General features: G+C 43.7%; 1 protein-coding gene across 1 annotated transcript in view; it reads left to right on the plus strand.

Moving 5' to 3' along the window:
* ddb1 (damage-specific DNA binding protein 1) overlaps positions 1 to 15,699 on the plus strand; it is a 35,284-nt gene extending 19,585 nt beyond the window's left edge. Inside the window, exons 16-27 of the mRNA XM_020099521.2 lie at positions 355 to 562; positions 790 to 885; positions 1,344 to 1,455; positions 2,335 to 2,458; positions 4,387 to 4,551; positions 5,121 to 5,215; positions 8,096 to 8,266; positions 9,496 to 9,605; positions 10,306 to 10,475; positions 13,241 to 13,343; positions 14,080 to 14,203; positions 14,999 to 15,699. Coding sequence (XP_019955080.1) covers positions 355 to 562; positions 790 to 885; positions 1,344 to 1,455; positions 2,335 to 2,458; positions 4,387 to 4,551; positions 5,121 to 5,215; positions 8,096 to 8,266; positions 9,496 to 9,605; positions 10,306 to 10,475; positions 13,241 to 13,343; positions 14,080 to 14,203; positions 14,999 to 15,082 — 1,562 coding nt within the window. The 3' untranslated portion in view covers positions 15,083 to 15,699. The remainder of the gene's footprint in view (positions 1 to 354; positions 563 to 789; positions 886 to 1,343; positions 1,456 to 2,334; positions 2,459 to 4,386; positions 4,552 to 5,120; positions 5,216 to 8,095; positions 8,267 to 9,495; positions 9,606 to 10,305; positions 10,476 to 13,240; positions 13,344 to 14,079; positions 14,204 to 14,998) is intronic.
* The last annotated feature ends 8,464 nt before the right edge of the window (positions 15,700 to 24,163 follow it).

The following is a 24,163-nucleotide window of genomic DNA, read 5'->3' on the forward strand; positions in this document are numbered from 1 at the left end:
TCGTCATAATAGTTGCAGATGAATTTTCCTTCAATCACGGTTAATGGACAAATGGATCTCAGCTCTTATTTCCAGGCTATTAAAGAGAGAGAAGCAAACAACAGAGATATTACAGGCTCCTTCCGATCATCTTGTTCTGCTCAACAACAGGAAAGACTCACAGCAGGGAAACTTTGTGCTTGTAATTATACGTAATAATTTGGATTTGGTTTGTTTGGTAGTGTGTGTGCGTGCGTTGCTTGGGGCAAAATACTCTAAAAGTTCTTGGCATATGACTTTTGACCCTGATTGGTACAGCCCACATTTCAAACTGGACCTTAACTTTTTCTTGCTGTCTCATTTCCTCCGCCCCAGGTGCTCTGAGCGAGCGCAAGAAGGTCACCCTCGGCACCCAGCCCACAGTGCTCAGGACCTTCAGATCCCTGTCGACCTCCAACGTGTTCGCCTGCTCCGACCGACCCACCGTCATCTACTCCTCCAACCACAAGCTCGTCTTCTCCAACGTCAACCTGAAGGAGGTCAACTACATGTGCCCACTCAACTCCGAGGGCTACCCTGACAGGTCGGCAGCAGAACGTGTGCATATTTTTTCAGTTTCACAGAAAACAATGAAGCTGCACTAAACTGTGCTGCGAGAAGTCTACCGCCCTGCAGAAGCAGTTGGATCCATCGTGTTGATTATGAAATGCAAACAATCGCTCTCTCTGTGATTTGTTTTGCGAGTGATGTGTGTTGTTTCACTGCACATATTCATCTTGTGTTTTTTTTATTTTTTGTTTTTTTTAACAGCCTGGCTCTGGCCAACAACAGCACTCTGACCATCGGAACCATCGACGAGATTCAGAAACTCCACATCCGCACTGTTCCCCTCTACGAGTCTCCCAGGTCAGTTCTCCGCCTCCAAACAAATATCCTGTTAGTGTCAGTTGTTCCCAGAGGATTCGATTTCCACGTGTAGCAGCAGCAGCTGCAGGTAGTTGCTCATCCTGGTCTGTGTTGTGAAACATCCTCCGTAAACCTTTCTCGTGAAAAACAAGCGATGAGAGTTCGTCCTCTGGTTCACTGATTGAGGAAGGTTGTCCTCTCGAACAGATTGAACAAAAAATTAAATAAAAAAAATGACAGAATGGTCGACTCAGTTTACCTGGATGACCCGTCCAGTTGAGTATGTGTTGAAAACACTGGGCTATTTTATTTTCCTGTCCAAACACAGGCAGCAGTCGCTCAGGGAACTTTTTTCTTAGCTTTCTTTGCTCTTTATCATGTTTACCAGCATCTTCCCTTATCTTTTTTTTTTTCCTCTCTCCTCTTGTTTCTCTCTCCGTCTGCGAACATCCCACCAGGCGGATCTGCTACCAGGAGGTTTCCCAGTGTTTTGGAGTTCTGTCCAGCCGGGTGGAGATTCAGGATGTGAGCGGCACCACATCTGCCGTGCGGCCCAGTGCGAGCACTCAGGTACTGTTGCTCCATGTTGTGCTCAGACAATAAACACCCAAGGGCTTGTTTGTTTTGCACTCTTATCTAACCAGGCATGCTGACTAAAAACATTATTTATAGTATGAGACTGGGGCTTTGTCAGGAAAAACAAATGTCCTGCACTTTATAAACCAGAATTTAATTTGTTGGTATTTTGTGACTAACAGTATTTTATAAAAGACAGTTTTATGAATTATTGTACTAAATAATTGTATTAACGTATATTAAGTTGTCGCCAGCAGGGTTCTATTCTGTTTTGAGTTTTTAATTAACCCTCCAAAAATATTATTTATTCCAAAAAGTTTCATTGTTGTTATAATTGTACTTTTTCTTTTTGTTTCAGTGTCACTCCAGAGACGTGAGAGTGAAATAAATGAAGACAGAGTAGACTAGATTTTATAAGTTCTGTACCTGCCGGAGCTGCATTTAGCTGTTACTAGTCACTCCACTCTACTAAATCAAATGCAAATGACATTAAACAAAATCATCTTTGTGTGATTTGTTTTCAAGAGACAAAGTTTCGGCTGCCAAGACAGAGTCGGACGAACATTTAAGGGAGATTCATCCTTGAAGAGCCAATCAAAAAGTCATTTCAGCCAGATTTACAGTGACTGCATGAGGTGTGCTCACTTAGCTCGGCTCTGTCGTCATCGCAGTGAGACAGGTGTTTACTGCATCAGCAGCTCGGCTTTGTAAAGACGACACCTCTCACATGCGATGATGACCAGACAAACCTTGAACTGGTTTTAAATTTGCTGCAACAGATGGTTCTGACTCAGAAATCAATTCTGAATGTTCTTTTAAAGCCTTTATTAGTTCTTTACTTCTGCCCCTACTCATGAATCCACATCCTTCCAGGCTCTCTCCAGCAGCGTGAGCTCCAGCAAGCTCTTCCCCAGCAGCACCTCTCCCCACGAGACCTCCTTTGGTGAAGAGGTGGAGGTCCACAGTCTGCTCGTGGTGGATCAGCACACCTTTGAAGGTGAGACAGCTGGATGTACATTTTCCATTTGATCTGCAGGAGCTGGTGCGTTCATTTGGAGCCGCTGATGGTAAAATAAAGTGTTCAGTTTGGAGGAAAAACTAGGTCAGGTTAGAAAATTCTTCCCACAGCCGGGTCCCAACACTGATTCATCAGGCTTTTCCAACGTTAATATCTGATCTTCAAACATGTGCACACCTACTTTTATCTGTTTCTTTCTTTAATTTAACCTCGTGCCTCATTTAAAGTTATATTACATGTGAGCACTTTGTGTTTATAAAGTTGTCAACATTATTAGTTAATCTCTAAAATAAACTCGGCTCATTATGTTATAATTCAGGGACTGAATGCTCCGGGCCGTCACACAGACCATTTCCACTGCATGGAGCCGGTCTTTGCTCTGTTCTGTTTTGCAATGCAGATTTTGCTGCGCCAAGCCTTAATTTAAAATAATTCCCGCAGTAGCCACACCTGCATAAATTAGAGTATGTTATATGTTAATACTATGTAAATAAGGGACCGGTTCAGCACTTTGTGTCCACAGCCGACTCCAGTTCATCAACGTGCGATCAGATAACCTTCTCGTTTAGATGCAGCTAGATTTTAATCAGAAGTGCAGATATTCCAATGCGCTACATGCAGCCTCTGGTGTTTTGTGGTCACGGTTTTCGGTTGAGCAATTTAATGTTTTTGAAAAATACTGGATAGTTAAACTCTTGAATCTGTCTGTTATTTCTGAGCAGTTGTGTCAGAAATGTCACCTGATGTCTCATTCACAGTATTTTTCAGAGCCTTCCATTATTCCGCCGCTGCATAATCAAGATTAGCTTTGTAAATGATGTGTTAATGGATTCATAATTATGTGCATGCCTTGATGTTGAGGAACACGTGATTTATCGCTCCACCTTGCTCTGGATACAGTTTACTCTCGATTAAGACCAAGTGCCTGGGAAACAAAATGATTCAAACCGGTGATAATAATGGAAAGTTTCCTTTCTGGAGACTGGAAGAGATCAATAAACAACAGTGTCGTGTCGATGAAATTAGGCGCAGTACAACAAACACACCAAAACCCCTTTCGTCTTCATACTAAGAATGCAGAACACTTGACAATTCCAGTTTGTTGCATCATCTTTCTGCCAAGTTAAGAATCAGTCACAGGTGCGTGAGAATTATCAACAAACCTCCACGTTAGCTCCATGTTGTCGGGAAGATAAAATAAATGCACATTCTCAAATTGTTGTTCAAACTGTACATAGTAAATCTTCCTCACAGTTGACAACCAGAGTCCTTGGTTCAACTTTGATGTACGATGCGCTCTAGAGTTCTTTAATTTTCTTGTGCAATTAGGGGTTTTTATCGACACTTCAGGCGTCCTTCCTTTTCGCAGCCTGACAGACAATTCTGGTATAATGATCAGTACGTTCGTTCGTCTGTTATAATTTCACTTACTTCTTCAAAATCCATTTGGTTTTTCTCCATGAAACTTTACAATTATTATCCAGACAGCAAAGTGGAGCCTTTTGATATTTGCATTTAATGAGAGAAATATTACAACTTCAGGTAAATGTGATGGCACCCAATTATCTGCTCTGTCAGGTTTTGTGGATACGGGAGTGGGGGGGGGGGGGGGGGGGGGGGGGGGGGGGGGGGTGTCATCTCCTTATGCCTCTAAATGAAGTGGTTCGGAGAATATGTCTGTGTAAGTGATGCCCACTCGTGTTTGACCTGCCAGATTGGGACGTAGCAACGTCTCCGTGTTCCCAGACAATAAGACTCCAGTTGTAATAAACCAGTCATCCTTTAAAACTAAAAGCCGAAGGACAGTCGTGAAAAAAAAAAAAAGCACCGTCTGATTAACAGGGCGATGCATTGCTCTGCTCTCACATTCAGTTTCCTGAGGGATTTGTGTTTTGTATCTCCATCAGTTCTCCATGCCCATCAGTTCCTCCCCAGTGAGTATGCCCTCAGCATGGTGTCATGCCGTCTGGGAAAAGACCCGTCAGTGTATTTTATTGTCGGCACCGCCATGGTGTACCCAGAGGAGGCCGAGCCCAAGCAGGGACGCATCATCGTCTTCCACTACACCGATGGTCAGTATCCAGGCTTTTCCGTTAGCTTCCTCTGTGTGCCCCAAACAAACAAAAACCCAAATGCACTTTTCTTGTCTTGTTGCTCAATCTTGTCCTGTTTGTCCTCTCGTCCAGCTCCATTTACTTTGCTCTCTTTATCCTTCACCTGGTTTCATTTTCTCCTCCCCGCTCTCTATCTTCTTGCTTTTCCACTCACGGACACTGTGTCCTACCTTGCTCTTGCTTCCTCCCTCACTTAATCATTTTCTTATCACTTCTCATCAGACTTTCCTCCTCTCACCCCTCCTGATCCCCAACCCCCCCCCCCCCCCCCCCCCCAATTTCTTTTCATATGTCCCACTCAAGGTACATTGCTTGACTTTAATTTGTCCTCCCATGGCTTTTTATTCTCAGCTTCTTAGTCTGAATGCCTCACTGACTCTATCATTTCCCCCCGCACATCTCTCTCAAAACTGTTGACCAGCACACCATGCACCATTCTTGTTTGGTGCTCGTTTAGTTTTGACCCTCAGCGTGCAGCTCTTTGAATGCTAACTGTACGCTGACTGACAATGTGCTCCTTCCTGCAGGTAAGCTGCAGACCGTGGCAGAGAAGGAGGTGAAAGGAGCCGTGTATTCTATGGTGGAGTTCAATGGCAAACTGCTGGCCAGCATCAATAGCACAGTAAGTGGTGCATGATCGTGTCTTGAGTTCTCATACAAAGCACTTGACTTTTTCTTGCCGAGCCGCCGCACTCATGCTCATATGCAATAATCAGGAACTCCTGCAGAGTAAATGTAGCTTGAATATTAAATCAGCCTCCAGGTGCACTTAGAATTAAGTTCATCTGTCAGATTCTATATTTTACCGCAGACCTCACCGTCAAAAAGTCATAAAGAATTACAAGAAGTACAATTTAAAATCTTTCTTCTCAGCCCCTGGGAAGGACCTGACGTAGTGTGTCTTTTAAGTGCAGCTCTATTGTCGTTTCTTTTTCACTTTCCACCTGAAAGGACCTGGTGTTACCATCCGTACTGAGTGATCAGATCACGAGCGCTCAGCTCTAAGTTCAGGTCCGAATGCAGCCAATCCGTCCTCAATGCATCCTGAGATCAGAAACCTTGGACCGATGGTTATACCAGGGGCTGCATTTATAACAGTGCGTAGGACTTAAACTAAAAGTGTGCTTGTCCACAAAGGCCAAAAAATGACGTACATAAAAAAAAAAAGGTTTCAGATTCAAAGTCCGCCCTCTACACGCCCACATTCAACCATTAAGGTACGATGCATATTGAATGCATATGATCCTGCCGACCGATGGGTTTCTGTGAGGTGGAGGTTAAGAAAGACAGATTGTTTGTTGGCCACAGCAGTGATTCAATAAGAATAATTTGTGGTAACGTGTTGCTGCTGCGGTTAATGAAATTAAAGTGAATGTGACAGAGAGGACCAGTTGTGATCAGATCTCTCAAGACGGATGTTAATACCAGATCTGGTCCATTGATTAGTTCAATGACAGAAACTCAATGAGAACCTATTTGTTTGGGAGACATTTTTCAAGCAAATGAAAGTGCTGTTTGTTTCCTCCCCTCTAATGCGAGTGTGGGACTAATTGATTGAAAATGTCACATTTGTCTCTGAAGAGACTGTGACAAGCACTTTCTTTCCCTTTGCTGACATTTTATCGGCCCAATAATTATTCCTCATAGTTCGGATTCAGATAATGTCCTGTTCACCCCGAATCGTTATACTCTTTCTTGACCATTACAGAGTCTGGTCCAGTAGAAATTCACTTTATAAAATACTTTTTTTTCTTCTTCTCATCAGTGAGTCAACCTCTGGATGACTTGTCTGCTTCAACTTTGCTGTCTTTGATTTCTTAAGCAGCATGTGATCTGTTGAAGAAGAAAAGTGCCTCCTCTGTCAATTCCAAGTGAAATACGTAAATAGATTTATTCTGTATGGATTGATGAGTTAAATCATTTGACATACAGTTTGAAAGAAAGCGCCCCCCCCCCCCCCACTGTCCTGAAATGCTCCGCTCATCCACATCGAGCTATAGATAGATTAAAAGGATTAAAAGCTTGAAAAGGCGGCTTTATCTTAATATATCGTAAATCAAATAGTCATGGATCTTCTGTTTCCTTCAACTCATCACACAGCGTTCACTTCCTACCGTCTTCCTTTCTTTAACATTTTCCTCAATATTAAGATAAAATCACTTTTGGCTACAAGCAGCATTTTCTCATATTTAATTAAAAACTCACAGAATTTGGTGTTTTATTTATTTGTTTCTTATTCTGTGAGCTAATTTTTTCCACCTAAACTAACTGTGATGCATCAGAGTTAAACAATCGTTAGCGTCTAACCCATCATGGAAGAGATTTCAGTTTTTCCCTTTGACAGCAGCCTCAGGAGACTCAAGCAGCGCAGTCGCAAGCTCTGACGTTAGTCGGTTGTGAAACGACTTCATCATTTACTTGGCAGCGATTTTATCGACAGGACACGCTGACATTTTCTTGGCTGTAAAGTGTTCACTTCATTACCGTTGCTTGTTTAAACTCCTTATTACGTCAGAATCCTTGAAAAGCTTGTGAAATAGTTTTTTTTTTTAAAATAGTAAACTTCAGTAACTTCAATTCATGATCTGTGAAAACTATTTGTGCCTGAGTCGTGTCAGGCAGATTTCATCGGAAATGGTGGCGAAGACAAGAGCTCCCACGATCCCACGCTGCTTCATTAGTCATCACACTCGGTCTTTTGTAAATATTTCTGAGTGAGGGACCCGTAGCAGATGAAGTCTGCATATTACGCTAAATATTATGTCACACTCGTCAACCAGGGAGCATCGTGAGTCAGGATTTCTCTGGATCTGTGGAGGATATAGATGTTATAATTTATTTAATGCGTCCCAGGTCTAATAGGTTCAAGAGTAGCTGCGTTATCTTCAGCCGCAGGTGCTGATAGTAATAAAAAGAGTTAAAGTGAGAAAACGGGGTCAAACCTTTCCCTTCAATTTAATTAAGCTGCACCACATTTGTCTCATAGATATCAGTTCCCTAAATACATTTTTCATCAAGATCCATAAATTATTCCCTGGGAAATCAGTGACAATGTCAAAACACGCACGGCCTTAAAGAGACTTGGAATGTTTAACCACCTTGGTGGAAGAAATGAATTTAAAGAAATAAAGGAGAATCCCGGATCTGGAGCAGATGAATATGTAATACAGGCAGGACCGTTTAAGTGTTGTGGAAAACAACAACAAATATTTGTTCTGTGCAGATTTAGCCCAAAGTGCTTCACATGAAAGGGATTAAGATCAAGAAGTGAAACAGAATACGAGAACAAAGGAAAGAAGAAACGTAGAGAAATCAAACAATGAAGCGTTAAAAGAACGAGAAATGGTAAGAAATTAAAAATGTCACAGCCATTTGAAGAAATGATTAAAAGTGAAGGTTTTATAAAATACCACATTAAGACGAAAGACGCCAGCTGAAGTCCAAGTGCAGGTTTTACTTCTTCTGTTGTTTTCCTCACTTACCTTCCGACTGTTTGTTTCAGGTGCGGTTGTACGAGTGGACGGCCGAGAAGGAGCTGAGGACGGAGTGTAACCACTACAACAACATCATGGCCCTTTACCTGAAAACCAAGGGAGACTTCATCCTGGTGGGAGACCTGATGAGGTCCGTCCTGCTGCTGGCGTACAAACCCATGGAGGGAAACTTTGAGGAGGTGAGATGTGGAGAAGATGGAGGCAAAAGAAATCCTAAAGGGTGAAGAAGTCGAGCTTTGTCCGCAGGAAGGAATGAAAACACAAGGTCTCCCTCAGGTTCTCGTTTGGTGTTTTTATCCACACGAACACGTTTCAACTTGTCTTTGGTGCGTGAATGTTTTTTTCTTTGTTTCCTCTCTGCCGTGTTGTACCTGACATACACTCTACCCCCCCTCCCCCTCCATCCTTTTGATGAGCCGAGTGTAAAATTGATTTGCAAAGATGAAGCGATTCGACGGGTCCCGCGCTCTGCTGAGCTCACGCTGTGCTGCTGTGCCTCATTGTGTGAGAGAGCAAAATAATCCATGTAGAGTGAGAACAGGCTTTAGTTTCCCTCTTGATAAAGGACACGTGTTCTGTTGGTTTTCAGGTTCATAATTCTAACATCGGTTATGACTTAATAAAGGTTTACATGCTCTGATGTTGAGAAAACGCGTCACTCTCCTCATGCTGGGGATTCTATCGACGCACTAAATGATAGAAAAACTCCATTCGCCTCATATTTTTTTCTTAAAACCTTTAACCATTGAAAATGCCACGTTTATGCATTTCAAACCACTACTTTCTAAAAGCAGCCGTAATGAATATTCATCATATCACCGATGGATCCGTCTCATTCTGACAAACCCACAGATTTTCTTAACCCAGATCTTTATTCGTTCCTCTCAGCTCTGTGGGACGTCGGAGAATCTCTCAGAACACTGTTTTGGTTTTTCCTGCCTGCAGCTTTGCTGTTTTAGTTCATCCACTCTGCTCTCATCAGCGGTTTTTTCTCTCCAGACGCAGCGTGCAGCTGTTTGCAGCAAAATAATTCTGAAAATCTGTTTCATGCTACCTGGCCGGCACCAAATGGCGGACTTATCTAAGCGCGTGGCTGCTGACCAGAGCAGATATTTCACTCAGGAGACTGAAAATAGGCCAAAAACGTAATTTCTTAAAATGCTAATGAGGGTAAATAAACAACCGTTTGTAAACAAGTTATTATAATATGTCAGTGTTGTGTTTAACACATGAGTTCATTAGATGATTGCGCTCGCTCTCATCAGTGGGGTCAATTACAGGGTGAAGCTGGAGTCAGCAACCAGCGGTTAGATTGGCTTGTTGTGCAGCTGTGTCTCAGGAGGAAGAGCTCGTCCACAGAAACCTCCAAATTCTATTTTAAACATCTCGTGTTTTCTCTTCTGCTCAGATCGCTCGTGACTTCAATCCCAACTGGATGAGCGCGGTCGAAATCCTGGATGACGACAACTTCCTGGGGGCAGAGAACGCCTTCAACCTGTTTGTCTGCCAGAAGGACAGGTGAGGAAGACGTCTTATCTCAATGTGCGAAAAAATAAATAAAAACCGAGGTCATTCGACCTTTCCCATAATCACTACGCTCCCCTGAGCCGCTCCTCCAGAGCCGAGAGAGCACAAGGTCTCCAAATCACCTTCAGCGTTTATCCACTGAAATCAACATTGGGTCGTTAGGAGGCCGCACTGACTCCCATGATACTTTTTACAGCAGCGTCTTTGATACTAATGTGATGCAACAACATTGTCCTTGCGTTGGTTTTGGAAATCGTGAGTCATCTCGCCGCTCAGCTTTTAGCTGCCGGGCTGCATTTCTCATTTTCGTCACGATTATCACACGAATGTTGATTTCAAGGAAGAGATGTGGCCTGAAAGTGAGTGTATTACATTTATGCCACCACTTATTATCGGCCTAATATGTCAGGTTGGACCACTCAATGCTTGTGACCTTTAGTTTTGTATCACATCTCTCTTCTTGTTTCTCTCCACTGTTCTTCACCCTTTTATCCATTACCTCTCCATCATTCCTTGACCTTTACCAACGTCTCTCATCTTTGGCCCTGTTGTTTTTCTTTTGCTTAATCGATCACCCTTGCCCCCAACGTTTTCTTACCCTTCCTTTGACATCTTTTTCTCTTTGGTTTTACACTTCTTCTCCCTCCGTCAACATTTCTGTAATTCCTCCCTGTTTTCGTCCCTCCGCCAGTGCGGCCACCACAGACGAGGAGCGGCAGCACCTGCAGGAGGTGGGGGTCTTCCACCTCGGGGAGTTTGTCAATGTCTTCTGCCACGGCTCACTGGTGCTGCAGAACCTGGGCGAGAGCTCCACGCCCACCCAGGGCTCTGTGCTCTTTGGCACCGTTAACGGCATGATTGGTAAGAGCACGGACAATTTAACACTCACACAAGCATTTATACACACACACACACACACACACACACACACACACACACACACACACACACACACACACACACACACACACACACAATGCTGCTGCAGGTAAACCCTCGCTGTGTTACACATCGAACCATGAGCTATCATAATGTTGGATCAAGCTGTTATGAGTTTTGAAAGATTGTATTTTGACATTTTCCTGAAATTTAACCTCTTAAAGGACAATTTCAGGTAAAACATGTTTATTAAGTGCTTCGGGGGAAACGTTGACCTTATTTCTATCAAAAGGAAACAAAATCTTATAGCACCGTAAACTACTAATTCTTATATTTAATCAGCTCTTGATTATATTATTGTTCATTTAAGTTTTTTTCTAACGTCTCCATGTTCTTTATCTGTAATAAAACAAGCCCAGCGTGGAGCTGATGACTACAGTCCAGTCAGGATTCATCTCAGTCCACAGCTGTGGGACAGACTGTGGATACCGACTCTGTCTGTAGTTTGTGAGATAACGTGATGTTTCTCCATCAGGCTTTTATTATTCAATTATGGGTGTCAGTTACTCTGAGACTCTGATATTCTTAGGTCCTAAAATTCCTTCTTTTTGGTCTTAAAAAGTCTTAAATTTAACTTGTTGGAACCTAAGCTGAGCTAACTCAGAATCATTCAGTCTTTTCATCCTATTTTCAAACACCATTTCTTTAAATTCTTTATTTTTCTTTATTACCCCTGGATTCTCTCCTCCAGGGTTCGTTCATCCAATTCCATTCCAATAGCATCGAGCCGCACAGACACTTTTATTTCTGAGCTTTTTTGTTTTGGGATATACACAACGGAGACTTCTGCCTGCAACTGGATTCAGTGAAGATGCTCAGGATTTAGTTTGGAGCTATAAAAAAAAAAAAAATCGTTGGAATTGAAAAATTACATTTAAAAAAAGCTCACTAGCTGCAGTTTCCCTGCAGCTCAGGATAAACCACTGACATCTCTGCGAACACTTTTGTTTTACTTTTGGCAGAAAATAGTTTTATAACAGTAAAATCAACAAAAAAAAACTCGTGAAAATGTTCATATTTGTTCATTTAAAGCTCCAGTGTGTAAGATTCAGGTGAGAGGGAACTAATGGCAGAAATCTAACGTAGAATAATCCTCATGATGTTTTCACGAGTTCGTTTCATCATCTCTTGTATGAATTGTAGTTTTCTTTACCCCAGAAAAGACCCTTTATATTAAAATACTTTATATTTACGTCGGAGGAACCCTCTCTACGGAGGACGCCATGTTTTTGACATTAGTCCAGACTGAACAAACTAAACACCCTTTGAGTTTTTATGACAAAGTTCACCACAGGTTCTTTTCCATGTTTGGAAGGAGAGGGTGAGGTGAGGGCTGTTCGGCTGCAACATGAGACTTCAACACTAGATATCACTAAATTCTACACACGGATTAATGTGAGAATTACATCCAATATCTGACAGATCAATAAATAATAATCGGAACAAGCAGTTGTCTGTTCAGAATAAACTGCACAGACACAATTCTCATTTCAAGCTTTTCCAATAATCATCTGACGGCAGCACAGAGACATCAAACCTCTGTCAAAACCATTTATCCTAAACTAATGTTTCCATTTCTGCAAGAGAGAGAGAGAGAGAGGGAGAGAGGGGGAGAGAGATCGCAGCTTCACACCTCATTACTCAGATTTAAACTAGTAACTTAAAGCCTGGCAGTAATGATGGCAGAGATGAAAAACAGGCAGTGTGCATCATTTGGACACAGCAGTAAATTACCCCATGGGCTCCCACAGCACCGACGCACGGCACATTGCATCACCTCAACGCCCTCTGCGATTCTTTTAAAAGTCTCTGAGGGAAGTTTAACCGGAAATGTCGAAACCGTCCAGTGAAAACTTCCCGCAGTGGCCCGTAAACTAAAACGGGCTTCAGTGTATGATGAAGAAAAATGGCCCTGCTCGTCTTGTCGTTCCGCGAGACGGTCAGATGTATTAGATGTTTCTCAGGAGAAGCTGTAGAGTCACATGATTATTCTGCCTGAAAATTAAAGAGTGGACAAACTTTTAATAAACCTGTTTTAGTCTGAAACTCACCTGAAACAATCGTTCCAGTAATCAACATTAAACAGCTGCTGAAGAATAAAAACACACACAAGCTGATATGATAGATCCAACTCGATAGAACCAAACGACCGAATCCATTAATTGAGAAAATCGGTGATAACGAAAATAATTGTCGGCCGCCGCCGCAGTTTGTCCCCAAACCTCCCAACTCCTTTTTGCGGCTTCATGTGCAGTGAAACGAGCTCTGCATTAGAAATCAGTGCCGACACTTTGTGCTGTCAATTTCCCTGCAAATTATTTCCCCAGAGCGTCAGAGTAATGCACTCACTGTCACGGCCGTTGAATTTTTAGCGCGGAGGAAAAAAGCTCGCTGCTCCCTCAAAGCTCTGTGATTCCACGATTATACCAGGAAATCACTCAGTGAAATAAAACAATTTTTGAAAGGCCCTGAATAATTAAGTGTAAAAATCAGGCTGCTTTACTTCCTACATGGTGCCGGCATTCAAACGTGAAATTTGCATGAGAAGGATGGCAGTCACACTAATGATGCTTTCATTTATTTATCGTACAGGTTTTGTTAGTTCCACCATGAATCCAGTCGTGAGACTTTTGCTCCCGTCTGTTGACTGATATATATATTCATGTGTGTGTGTGTGTGTGTGTTAGGTTTGGTGACCTCCCTGTCCGAGGGCTGGTACAGTCTCCTCCTGGACCTGCAGAACCGCCTCAACAAGGTCATCAAGAGCGTGGGCAAGATCGAGCACAGCTTATATCCTTGTTATGTGCATGTGTGCACGCTCGCCATCTGTCACAGACGACCTGCGCAGACCGCCGGGGTCGTCGTGTGGGCGGTGAACCAGACGGTGACGGTGACAGGAGTCGCTTTGATCGGTTTTAAAGGTTTTCGATGGAGGCGTCGTGTATGAACCGGTTTCTGTGTCTCCACTCTACGACAGGATCTTAATATGATTCACTGCTTCAGAGGTTAAATGTTTAATCAGTGATAAATAAAGTGTCTTGATCTTTATCACCACCTGGTGGCTGGCTGCAGTAGAGCTGCCTCCTCCATGTTAGCGGATGGGACATGGATTATGGATAATTTCTGGGTAGTGGGAGGAACTGGACACGTTGTCCATCTTTATAAACCGTCTACTTGTGTATCATAGAGCAGCACTGCAGTCCATTTTAAAAGCTTCTACTGGAAATATTCTGAAATATTTTACCTGAGAAACAGAATGAATTGGACGACTGGAGGGTTGATTGCTCTTAAAGTCCAAATGAATTAGACGTGGGTTGTATCAAACATTTTTTATTACTAGGTTTCACTGCTTACACTACATCAGCTGTGTGGTCCTCTGAGCAGGGCTGTTTTCATTCCATCCTCTTCTTCATCATGCTGAATATTAGCTGGCTGCGCCTGAGGTGAAATATTTGATATTGTACCTAAAGATCGACCCTCGGGCGAAGCCGCTGCCTTGTATTGATTTTCCTTGACTGCGCTGCACCTGGAGGTCCTTCCACACCGAGCGCAAGACAGAGCAGGCCACGGGATTCATCGACGGGGATCTGATTGAAAGTTTCCTGGACCTGGGCCGGGCTAAGATGCAGGAGGTCGTCAGTACTCTACAGGTAGGAGCTCATGTTCGTCCACATCAGCACCGATTCATTCTTTTTGTGCACTTTTTCTTCATCCTGCTTTCACGAGAAGGAATATCCAGACTGAGCTTTTCAATATTGCGCCGCAGTGATTCACACTCTTGTTGTTGGAGCCGGTGTTGACCTGTAATACGAATGCGATGGTTCCTTTAATAACAGGGAGCTTGTTTTGAGAGCACGGGTCCGACTGAAGCATCTGGTGAAGATATGATGTAAAACTGCTGCTTACACTCGGATTTCTGACTCAAAGCAGCGTCGGACAGTTTTCATGAGAAGCTCCTGAGTGGGAACAGGGAACTTCCACAGCTTTTCACAACAGGTGGCGCCGCTCTTTGTTTACCTGCCAGAAGAGCTTTTGGCAGGTAAACAATTAATTATATCCGGCTTTGAGTCTGTCTTCACTCACATTTGCACAAGTTGCAATTATAAAAAAAATCCCTTTTGAGCTCAGAAACAAAGGCTTCGCTCTGTTTCCCTGACAGAACCAAAAAAAAACTGAATATTTCAGCCAGTGTTTCGGCCAAGAAATTCCATTTTCTATTAAAGTTCTGCGATAAAAAATAAAACACACGGCAGCAGCAGTTCATGTTCACCTTCACCTTCTGATTGGCAACGAACAATTGTATCTTAAGTGACTTCGTTTGCATCACGTTGAGATACAGAACGTTGATGACGTCACGTGCACGAGTTTATTTTTTTTTCCTCTGATGTGTCACGAGCTGATCTCAGTCTCAGTAGCGGAGGTTCATCGCTTGCTTTCGATTGCAGATCGATGACGGCAGCGGCATGAAACGTGAGGCCACGGTGGACGAGGTCATTAAGATCGTGGAGGAGCTGACGAGGATCCACTAACGTTGCTGCCCCCCCTCCCCCCCCCCTCCCCAGGGAGCTGCCGCCACGCCCCGCCCCCCGCTGAGTGACAGCAGAGTCACCAGGACAAATTCTCCGCAAAAAAAAAAAAAAAAACCACGCGAAAGAGAATGGATTGTGTTTTTGCAGATTTGTAAATAATTATAAATAAACAGTCTGTGCATGTTCGTCCTTCAGACTTCAATGATAAGTCGACTGTTGAGATCCTCGTTCTGACGAGAGTCTCTAGGCGAAGTGCGTAGAATCCTGTTTGGACAAACTAAAGACCAAGACGTTGGTCTGAGTGTGTTGCAGTTTGTGTGCGTATGTGTGATTGCGTCTGTTTGGATTATTGCGTTAAGATAACGAGGAACACCCCCCCCCCCCCTCCCCCCCTCCAGAGATTTTCCTCTGTAAGATCCTCTGGTATATTTGTGACAGGTTGAAGATTCGACGATCCTCGACACCCCACGGTTTAAATCTGACACCAAGGTTATTGTTGAAGTCTGGAGCGAAACACACGTCTGAGAAACAAAAGGAGGAAATTGTAGATTTATAGCTATTTTGTCTGTGTGATGTTTTCTTTGTCTATTCTAATAAATTTGCTTTAGTACTGGTAACGCCTGTGTTCGGCTTTGTCTCCGTTCTCACCTTTCGTCTCTCGCTGATTTTAATGACTGACTTTTATAATTACTTTCTTTGTGCTTCGCTGATTCGGTGGAGTGGATTCACAACACCGTCTGCTCGTTGGTCTACCACTTTTTGGGAAAATATTTATGGTTTGCAACAAAGATTTGCAGCAGATATTAAAACCCATTAAACTTTGGAGCGGCGCTGGATAAATGTTTGCAGCTCGTGCTCCACCCCTCCACAAAATATCATAGATATAATATGAGTGACGATGTATTAAAGGATAAGAAGAGTGAAAATGATTTGCAGCCCTTGTTGGATGTAAACTGCTTCAGGTATTTAAACTCATCAGGTGTTGTAGCTCTAAATATGAATCCTCTTCACATGTAGACGCAGATTTCAATCATTTACTTCATCGTATAAGAACAACATCTTGGATCCGCAGGTCTCTGAGTCGATGCAGCCGTAATGAATCTTTCTCACTCATCCAGAGAAAGTGAAAATGTATTTCTAGATGTCAGTTAGTCATCGTGTGCATATTCGACACGTGGAGTTTCCTCCTGGTTTCTCTGTCAGACCTGAAAATGCTGACTGTTGCTGTGCATTGTTTTCCTCATTAGCGTCTGTCGAGTGCATATTTATTTTCATCTGCAGTGAACAGCAGATTTGGAGGATACCAATCTGCTCCAGCACCGACAGTGACGGAGCAAACGGCTTCAGTGAGAATCAAACTGGTCAGTAGCGGTCGGTGGACGTCCTCCGCCGGCTCTCCCTCAGTTATTTCTGTCGTCCCGTCTCCATCCCTTTGTTTTCCTCTGGTGTTTCTTCTCTCGATTCCCCATCCGCCCTGGATTGTTTGAATCCTCTCCCGTCGTCATATTCAAATCTGTTTCATGAATTTTGGAATCAACAACATCTCGGCACTAAGCCGGCGAGCGTCGTTCCACCAACAGACACAGACGGAAAAAGAGGTTAAACGGAAAATAAGTAAACGGTGATAAAAGAATTAGTGCAAATGAAATGAACCAATCTTCCTCAAATATGATAAAGAGTTTAAATATGAAGTATTTTAAACTATTCACTGCTGCTCTCTACATATATTTACAACAGTGTTCATTCTTAATACTGAAGCAGCTAAATGTAAAAACAAAACTCTGGTTTCCATGTAACGATGCTAGAATCTGTGAGTCGGCTTTAACGTGGCAGAATATAAGTATCGTGAGTTTTAGATTGAAGGCCTGACGTCTCTGAACAAATCACTTTAATGTTGAATTATTTTTTAAATGATCTGCGTGGGAAGCATCTGCAGACGTCAACTATCCACCGCAGTTGTTTTTTTCAGTAACGCGAATGAAACAGGTTGATTTGGGGAAAACGAACCATTCAAAGATTTGGTTCATCTGCTTCCAGCATTCGTCGTGATAACAGATACAGAAGGTTTCCATGCAGGAGACCTGTGAGTGAATTCACACGATGGTTCCTCAAACAACACATCAGCTCCTCTGCAGCAACACAAACGTGTTAAACCTGCCCGATGAAACAGGTCCAGGTCTCTTCTGCTCCTGAAACACAGGAAATCATTAAGTGAAGCGGAACTCCATTATAACGAGCAGCGGCTGCTACAAGGACTGAAGCTCATCCTAACAGAACTCCTGTAACAACATCCGACCATGGCTGATATCTTCTGTACCAGCCTCTCGGGGGGACTTTTACTTAAAAGGGGGAATTGGAAGTCGACCGTGTGGAACTGCAGCCACAGTGGGATCAGACCTGTGGCAGCTTTGAGAATCATTTCCCACATTCTGACGTGTGGTTGTTCAAACAGGTGTCACAGAGTCCGACTAGTTCCGGTTTTTGCTGATTGACACTTTCCCCCGGGAACTCTCTTCAGCAGCTCGGCCTGGTCGGGCTCTCGGCCACAGCTCGGTTTGGTTTCCAGTTTGACAGGTGGTCGTCTTTCTGTTTGAGCCGGTCCATTTTGGACATCAGTTCTCCACTCTGGTTCAAATGTACAAACTGAACATCTATGTTGTCTAATCATCACATTTGCTTCCTCTTCTCGTTCCTCTTTTATTATTTAATTCAGTCCCAAACTTCTGAAAGTCCCAAACTATCGTGAAAAAGTGTTTCAGCACTGCAAATGAATCCAGACGTGGTTCAGGTGAATCCGGACTGAGACCGACACGTCTCTGGATCCTGGTCTCAGACATCAGGACCGAACATTCCTCTGAACTGATTCTGTTTTATTCTTTATTTCTACAAAACGAGGTCCGTTAGAAATGATTTCCAGCTTCATCATGAGATTGAAAGATTATAAGTTTACTCACCGTCAAACAAATCTCACGAGGAAACATAATGTTGGATTGTGTGAGAGTCTGACTTCACGACTCCCTCACCCATCGGTGGCGTTCGCTGCTCGTTCTGAAGATGCACATCGTTAAAAATAAGCCTCAAATTGTCAAGTTTTTATTTACACAGCCCCAAATCACAAATGTTCCTCTTCACAATCTGAACAGCAAACCTCTGTGAGGCTGTTTTCAGTTGAAGCTGATGCAGAAATAAAAGTAATGAAAAAATACAATCCTTCACCCGGTACGACCGTGAGGTTCAATTATGTCTTTTTAATAGTTTCTGCACAATAGACGAGTTCCCAGACACAGAGGAATCATACATTCTGTATTTATACACACACACATCGTCTGTGGTTGATAATAAGACACATATTGAATTTTGTGCTGATCATTGTTTTCCAAACTGTCCAATCTCACTGGTTGTGTTCAACTATTGTTGTTATTATAATCATACATTTACTGAACTCAAAAGTTGGGTGACTTGTTTTTGAAGTGATCTTAATGTGTAGACTTGAACCCTCCCGTATCTAGCGCCCCCTGCAGGGACTCTGCCCCCTACAGTCTATGAGGAACCGAAACAGACAGTGAGTCTCCTCAAAGACTGAAACAAGTGAAACTCCACGTCCTCGGTGTTTCTACCGAGGACAGGAGAGTTTAATGGAGTCTACACACACACACACACACACGCGCACACACACACACACACACTCTCTCTGGCAGGTTCTGCGACTGCCGTTCCGTCCTGCAGCAGCGGGGGAGGGGGAGTCTTGGCCTCGGTTGCTGGACTCTTCCTGAAGTCTCCGATCCAGCTCGAGTAAATCTGATCCTGGGTTTTGTCTTTGTTTTTTTTCTCCTTTCAGTCTTTTTGGCTTCGAAGTGTTTTTCTTCGTTAGGGGACGGGACGACGTCGCTCTGGTTTTCCTTTTTGCAGGATTTTAAGCTTCGTTATGGAACAAATCGTTTGTTTCAGTGACGTGAAGATGTGTGACGCAGCGGTGCGGACGTTTCAGGCCTGTACGTCCGAAGCTGACGGCTCCAGCTGTGTTCTGTGATAAGACAGAAAAATGACCACAGCTCGTTGAACTTCATTACGAGGGAAACTGCTCCCGAGTCCACTGACGATCCTCTGTGGGATCATTTCCAGCAGATCGTGTTAATAATGGAGCGCCTCCAATCACGTCAGCTTTCACGTATTTGGGGTTTGACGCTGCGCTGCTGCGTGAAATATCCAAATCAAGGTGCCCTACATTTGATTTACACTCGATTTATTTCAGTCGATCGCCGTGTTCAGATGCTAATCTGAAACCACAGACGTTTTCTGGATTCAACGTTCTCGTCCGAGGCCTCGAGCGTCAAGCTGTGTGCGTTTGTCAAACTCTCCTCTCGATCATTTACATCTACGACAACTTATAGAAACATAGTATAGTATAGTGCTCCGCGATGCCGTTAACTAAATGTCACCTTATTTGTAAATGTTTTAATTGGCTGCACCGCCTGCGGCCCCAAATACCTGAGACGTTAATCCAGTGGAACAAACGTCAATCAACAAATCTTGTCTTTTCAGTAAAAACCAAATGTCAGCTTCATGGTGGTGGAAGATGGGAACTATGGGGGATCACAAGAGGTCACGACCGCTCCGGACCTGGTGACTGATTGCTGTCGTTTGCTTCTCTCGTCGCTAATAAACAGAATTTGAAATCATAAAAACCTTAGAAACTCAAGGAAACTCAAGGATCACGAGGTCGTCTTCTTCTTCTTCTCCAGTCCGACACAAACAGTCGTCCGCCGCTCCGCCAGAGTCTCTGAGGTGTTTGGAGATAATTTAAATCAGGTATTTTGAGCTGTTCAGGTTAAATAGACGTGTCCCCTCAGTGCTGGAGACGTTATCACTCTGCCCCGGTGGGAAAAACTCCCCCTGTCAATCAGTCCCACTGGTCGCGGGCGGAGCTGATGTTGCTCCTGTAAAGTTTTCGTTCTGAGCGTGCGTCCTCCGAAAAACCATCTGAATTGCGACACACGTATACGTTTTATATATTAAGTTTGTCTGCGGTATTTTAAAAAGTTGTGGAACACTCTGCCAGTAGAGAAACCAGTTCAGTTAACATCTTAAAAGCAAAACTTCAAACATTTCTCTTTATCTCAGTCTTTAACTCGATCTTACACTCGACCACTCTTTAATCATTTTCATCTCTTTCTCATTTTTATTTGTTTTTTTTTAAATTGAATTTTCTTTTTTCTTTCCTTTTCTTTGAAATGTTGTGTTCAACATGTTCCTCTGCTTCTAACACATCACTTCTCTCATGTCTGTCTGAAACCGTTTTTTTTTTAAATTTGCTGTCAACAACAAAGTGTTCTGGAACCGTTCAGGCACTAATGTCACATTTGTTTCCTTCAGGAAAGTCTTCACCTCTTGTCTTTGCTCAGTTTAGTGGTGTCACTTACTTTTCAGATAAAAAATGGAGGCTTGCAGTGAATGTCTACACGACATCAAATGTTCATTAAAGCAAAATTATTTCCTCCGTCTCATTTTTTCTGTGAAGCGAATCCTAAATCGTCCGGGACGTGTGAGAGGAGGTTAAAATGCAGCATCCATCATAACAAACCTGCTGCGCTCCGTGTAATGACGCCGGCGCTTATTACTGTGAGAACAGTCGACCTCGTGGAACATTAATCAGGCTCCACTCACACTTCAAGGTTTGGCCCAAGGTAGATGCCTGTGTACTTCCTGCCCGGGTGCAGCCACTGAGTTCTGGACCGGGACAGTATCAAATGAGACTTAATGGATCGTAAAGCAAAGGTCAAACACAGCTGACATTGTGGGAAAACGATTGGAGGACAATTAAAACGGTCGGCGGCCTCTCATCTTGAAAAACGTAAAGATTGATTCAGGTGGAAGGGATTTTCTGCCGCTTATAAATTGCACAGTAATTTGTTGTGTCGGCTGATCGCTGGAGGTTTAAACAAACCCGGCCGGAGGTTGATGGATGGTCGGAGGCAGCAGAGACAGCCGGGTCCGACCGAGCCGAGCCGGTGAACTTTATTCACCGTGAAACACAAAGACAAATCCATCTGCATCGCAGAGACGTTCAGGAGCACAGATTTCAGAGGCGTTTGAAAATTGGGGAATTAGCCTGATGAGCGTTTGTGTTTCGGGCCGAACGCATCAGCATGTGAACGAGCAGAGGAGCCACTCGAAGAGCTCGGTAAATGTTTCTCTCAGCGGCTGCGGCGTTTCAACGATTATTCATGCACGAGGTCACAAAGTCAACAAGCCTCTGGAACCACATAGTTTGCAAGAGCGTTCAAATGTCACCCTCCCCCGTCACCCTGCGCCTCACGACGTGATCACTCGTTCCAATGAGCGTGTTCAGTGGTCTCAGCGATCGCTAACAGGCGGGAAGGCCGGCAGAGAACCACCTCTTCACCATCAACAAGAGTTTTCACTGAAATCTGTCAGAACCCAAGAGCTGGTGAAACATTTTGTGCGAGTGCTGTTGACGTCAAGTGGAAATGTCCGACAACGCAGAGGCGACAACACGTGAAGGGCTTCAGGGAACACGAGCACAGAACAGCGTTTCTTCAAAACAGAGAGCGGACGATGAACCTACCGAGTCGTTACATCATCCACGTGTCAAAGAACATTCAGGAAATTGTTCAAAGAACAAATCGAAATGAGAGAAGAGGAGTCTGATGAATGACATCACAAATAAAACACGACGCTTCAAACTGTAACACTCACAAACACAAACAGACACAACATGACGAGAAACCTGAAATGACCAGAGACACAATAATCTCTGAAAGATGCAAACACACGACAAAGTTTTATTTGTAGGCAGTTTTCTTAAAAAAGTTAAAAAATACTTCACAAAAACATTTAAGGAAAAATGAAATAAATTGAAATTCACCCAGAGGAAGTTTTAAGAAGGAATTTAAAAACAGTAACATAACGGAAAACATCTAGAAGACATCCACAAAGATAAATATATATGTATATCTTTATATATATCTATATGTATATATAGATATATATATATGTTTAAGACCTTCTTATACTATAGAGAGAAACCCAAACTCTGTGTGTGGGGAAAAAAACATTTTTTTTAACAGTAAGAAGCTTCAGACAGAAAGTGGAGGGGCTTCAGCAAGAAGTGTGGGAGAGAAGAGGAGGAGGAGGAGGAGGAGGAGGAAGAGGAGGGTGACGGAGACAGAAGAGAGGTTTAGTTCTATAAAATCCTGTGGAATTGTTTGAAAAATCTCTAAGATCCTTGAGTTAAGACCCTGATCCACCTGCAGACGTCGGTCAAACCTGGAGCCTGACGGAAATATTCTGCACGATGCTTCGTCTCCACTCAGACGCCGAGGAGGAAGAGAGGCTGGTGTCTCCTAAGCTTTTCTTTTTCTCTCTTTTTGTGAAGACACCTCTTCAGGATTTCCTTCTTCTTTTTTATTTGAGTGTGGAGACGGCGGGCATTCCAAGTGAGTGACAAACACAATGACTCCCTCCAACCGGGAATTGAAGACACAACTCACACAGGAGAAAACCTGAATTGCAGTCATTTCTCCCCAGTTTGAGAAAAGCCATTCATCCGTGTTGTTTTATCAGCTCAGCGTGGACTCACAGTTTGGCTTCAGGAACAAGACGAGCGGGTGGAGAGGTGAGGGAGCAAGCACACAGGTATGTTTTATTGATCGAGCGCAGGATGTGAGAAAGCCCGCGAACATGAGAATGAATAATGCATCCCACGGGGGGAGGGTGGGGGAGGGTGAGGGAGAAGAAGCCGGTGAAGCGGTGAGCTGCAGTCGAGGAGGACGCAGACGGACGAGGAGCGACGCCGGGGTTCGGAGGGTTCGCTGTGTTGCGAGCGGCCGCATTCTCCAGCTAAAGGCGTTCGAGGCCCCTGGAGCTCGTGTTTGAAGAGTCGGACTCACCTGTGAGAGGGTCACGACCTCCAGCGCGTCCACCATCTTTGCTTTGTCGCTCTTCTCAAGGCCCGTTTATCTCCCCGCTGCCGTTTTTCTAGTCTGACCCCGGATGGATCACGAGACAAAATAAGAAAAAACTATTTGATACATACACACACGAGAGTGAACATTCTCCGTTCTTCTCGGAGAATTTATTTTCGATAATAAGAACAAATGAACCGCTAACGCTGCGTCCACACTGAGAGACACAAAATGAGAAACGCCGTCGTCCTGCGTGAGTCCAGGCCGACACGTCCTCTGACTCCATAAATTATTTCCACTGTGTTTTTAGGGTCACGTCAGCGGCTGGTACTCGCGGCTCGTCGTCTGTCTCTGGGATCACGTTCACAGACCCACGTGCACGTGTACACGCACAGAGAACAGTAACATCTGCTCCGTGAAAAGCTCCTGTTCCCTCGTTCCCGGTCAGTTTGACTAAATTGTGTGTCCTTCATCGTGTGATGAGGTTTTACTGGGAATTTGCTGTAACTTTCCCCCGAAGGCCCGAGGCTCAGATTCGTCATTTTTTTCATTTATTGTTTTCATTTGTTGTCGCTTCATGTCGCAGCTGCTGTGAAGCCGTTTGAGACTCGGGATGCGTTCGAGCGCTGCACAAATAAACTTGACTTATATCCTAATAAGAGTCTAGAGCGCCGCATGAAAACAAAGGTGTAAAGGTCCGTGGCTAATAACTGACCAAACACCCAGAATCAATACGTGAGGAGCTGCTGCTGTTTGGTCTGGTGTCAGTGAGCCGAGGAGATAAAACACATCCGTCTTGTTGTGCAGAGAAAATGCAAAAAAAAACACAGACGCTCACTAAATGTTGCTGTCGCACGTCCAGTTTTTCTAAAATTGGAAATTCATCTGAACGTTAAAGAAAACAACCGACTGTGATCTGACACGTTTCCGTCGTATTCTTCTGTGGGCTGAATTCCTCTCAGAGTGTTGGACGGCAGGTTTAGTTTAACGTCAGAGGCAGATGTTGACTTGGAACGAGGCTGTGCTGCGTGAATAATGATAGAAAGTGTGAACGAGCGTAAATGTTGCGACGTGTCTGTGGTCGGGTCTGAACTGCGTGTCACCAAGTGCATGCTGGGAACAGATCCAGTGTCGTGCTGCCGACATGAACGTGACA

The sequence above is a fragment of the Paralichthys olivaceus genome, chromosome 1, assembly GCF_024713975.1.
Source record: "Paralichthys olivaceus isolate ysfri-2021 chromosome 1, ASM2471397v2, whole genome shotgun sequence".
NCBI lineage: Eukaryota > Metazoa > Chordata > Actinopteri > Pleuronectiformes > Paralichthyidae > Paralichthys > Paralichthys olivaceus.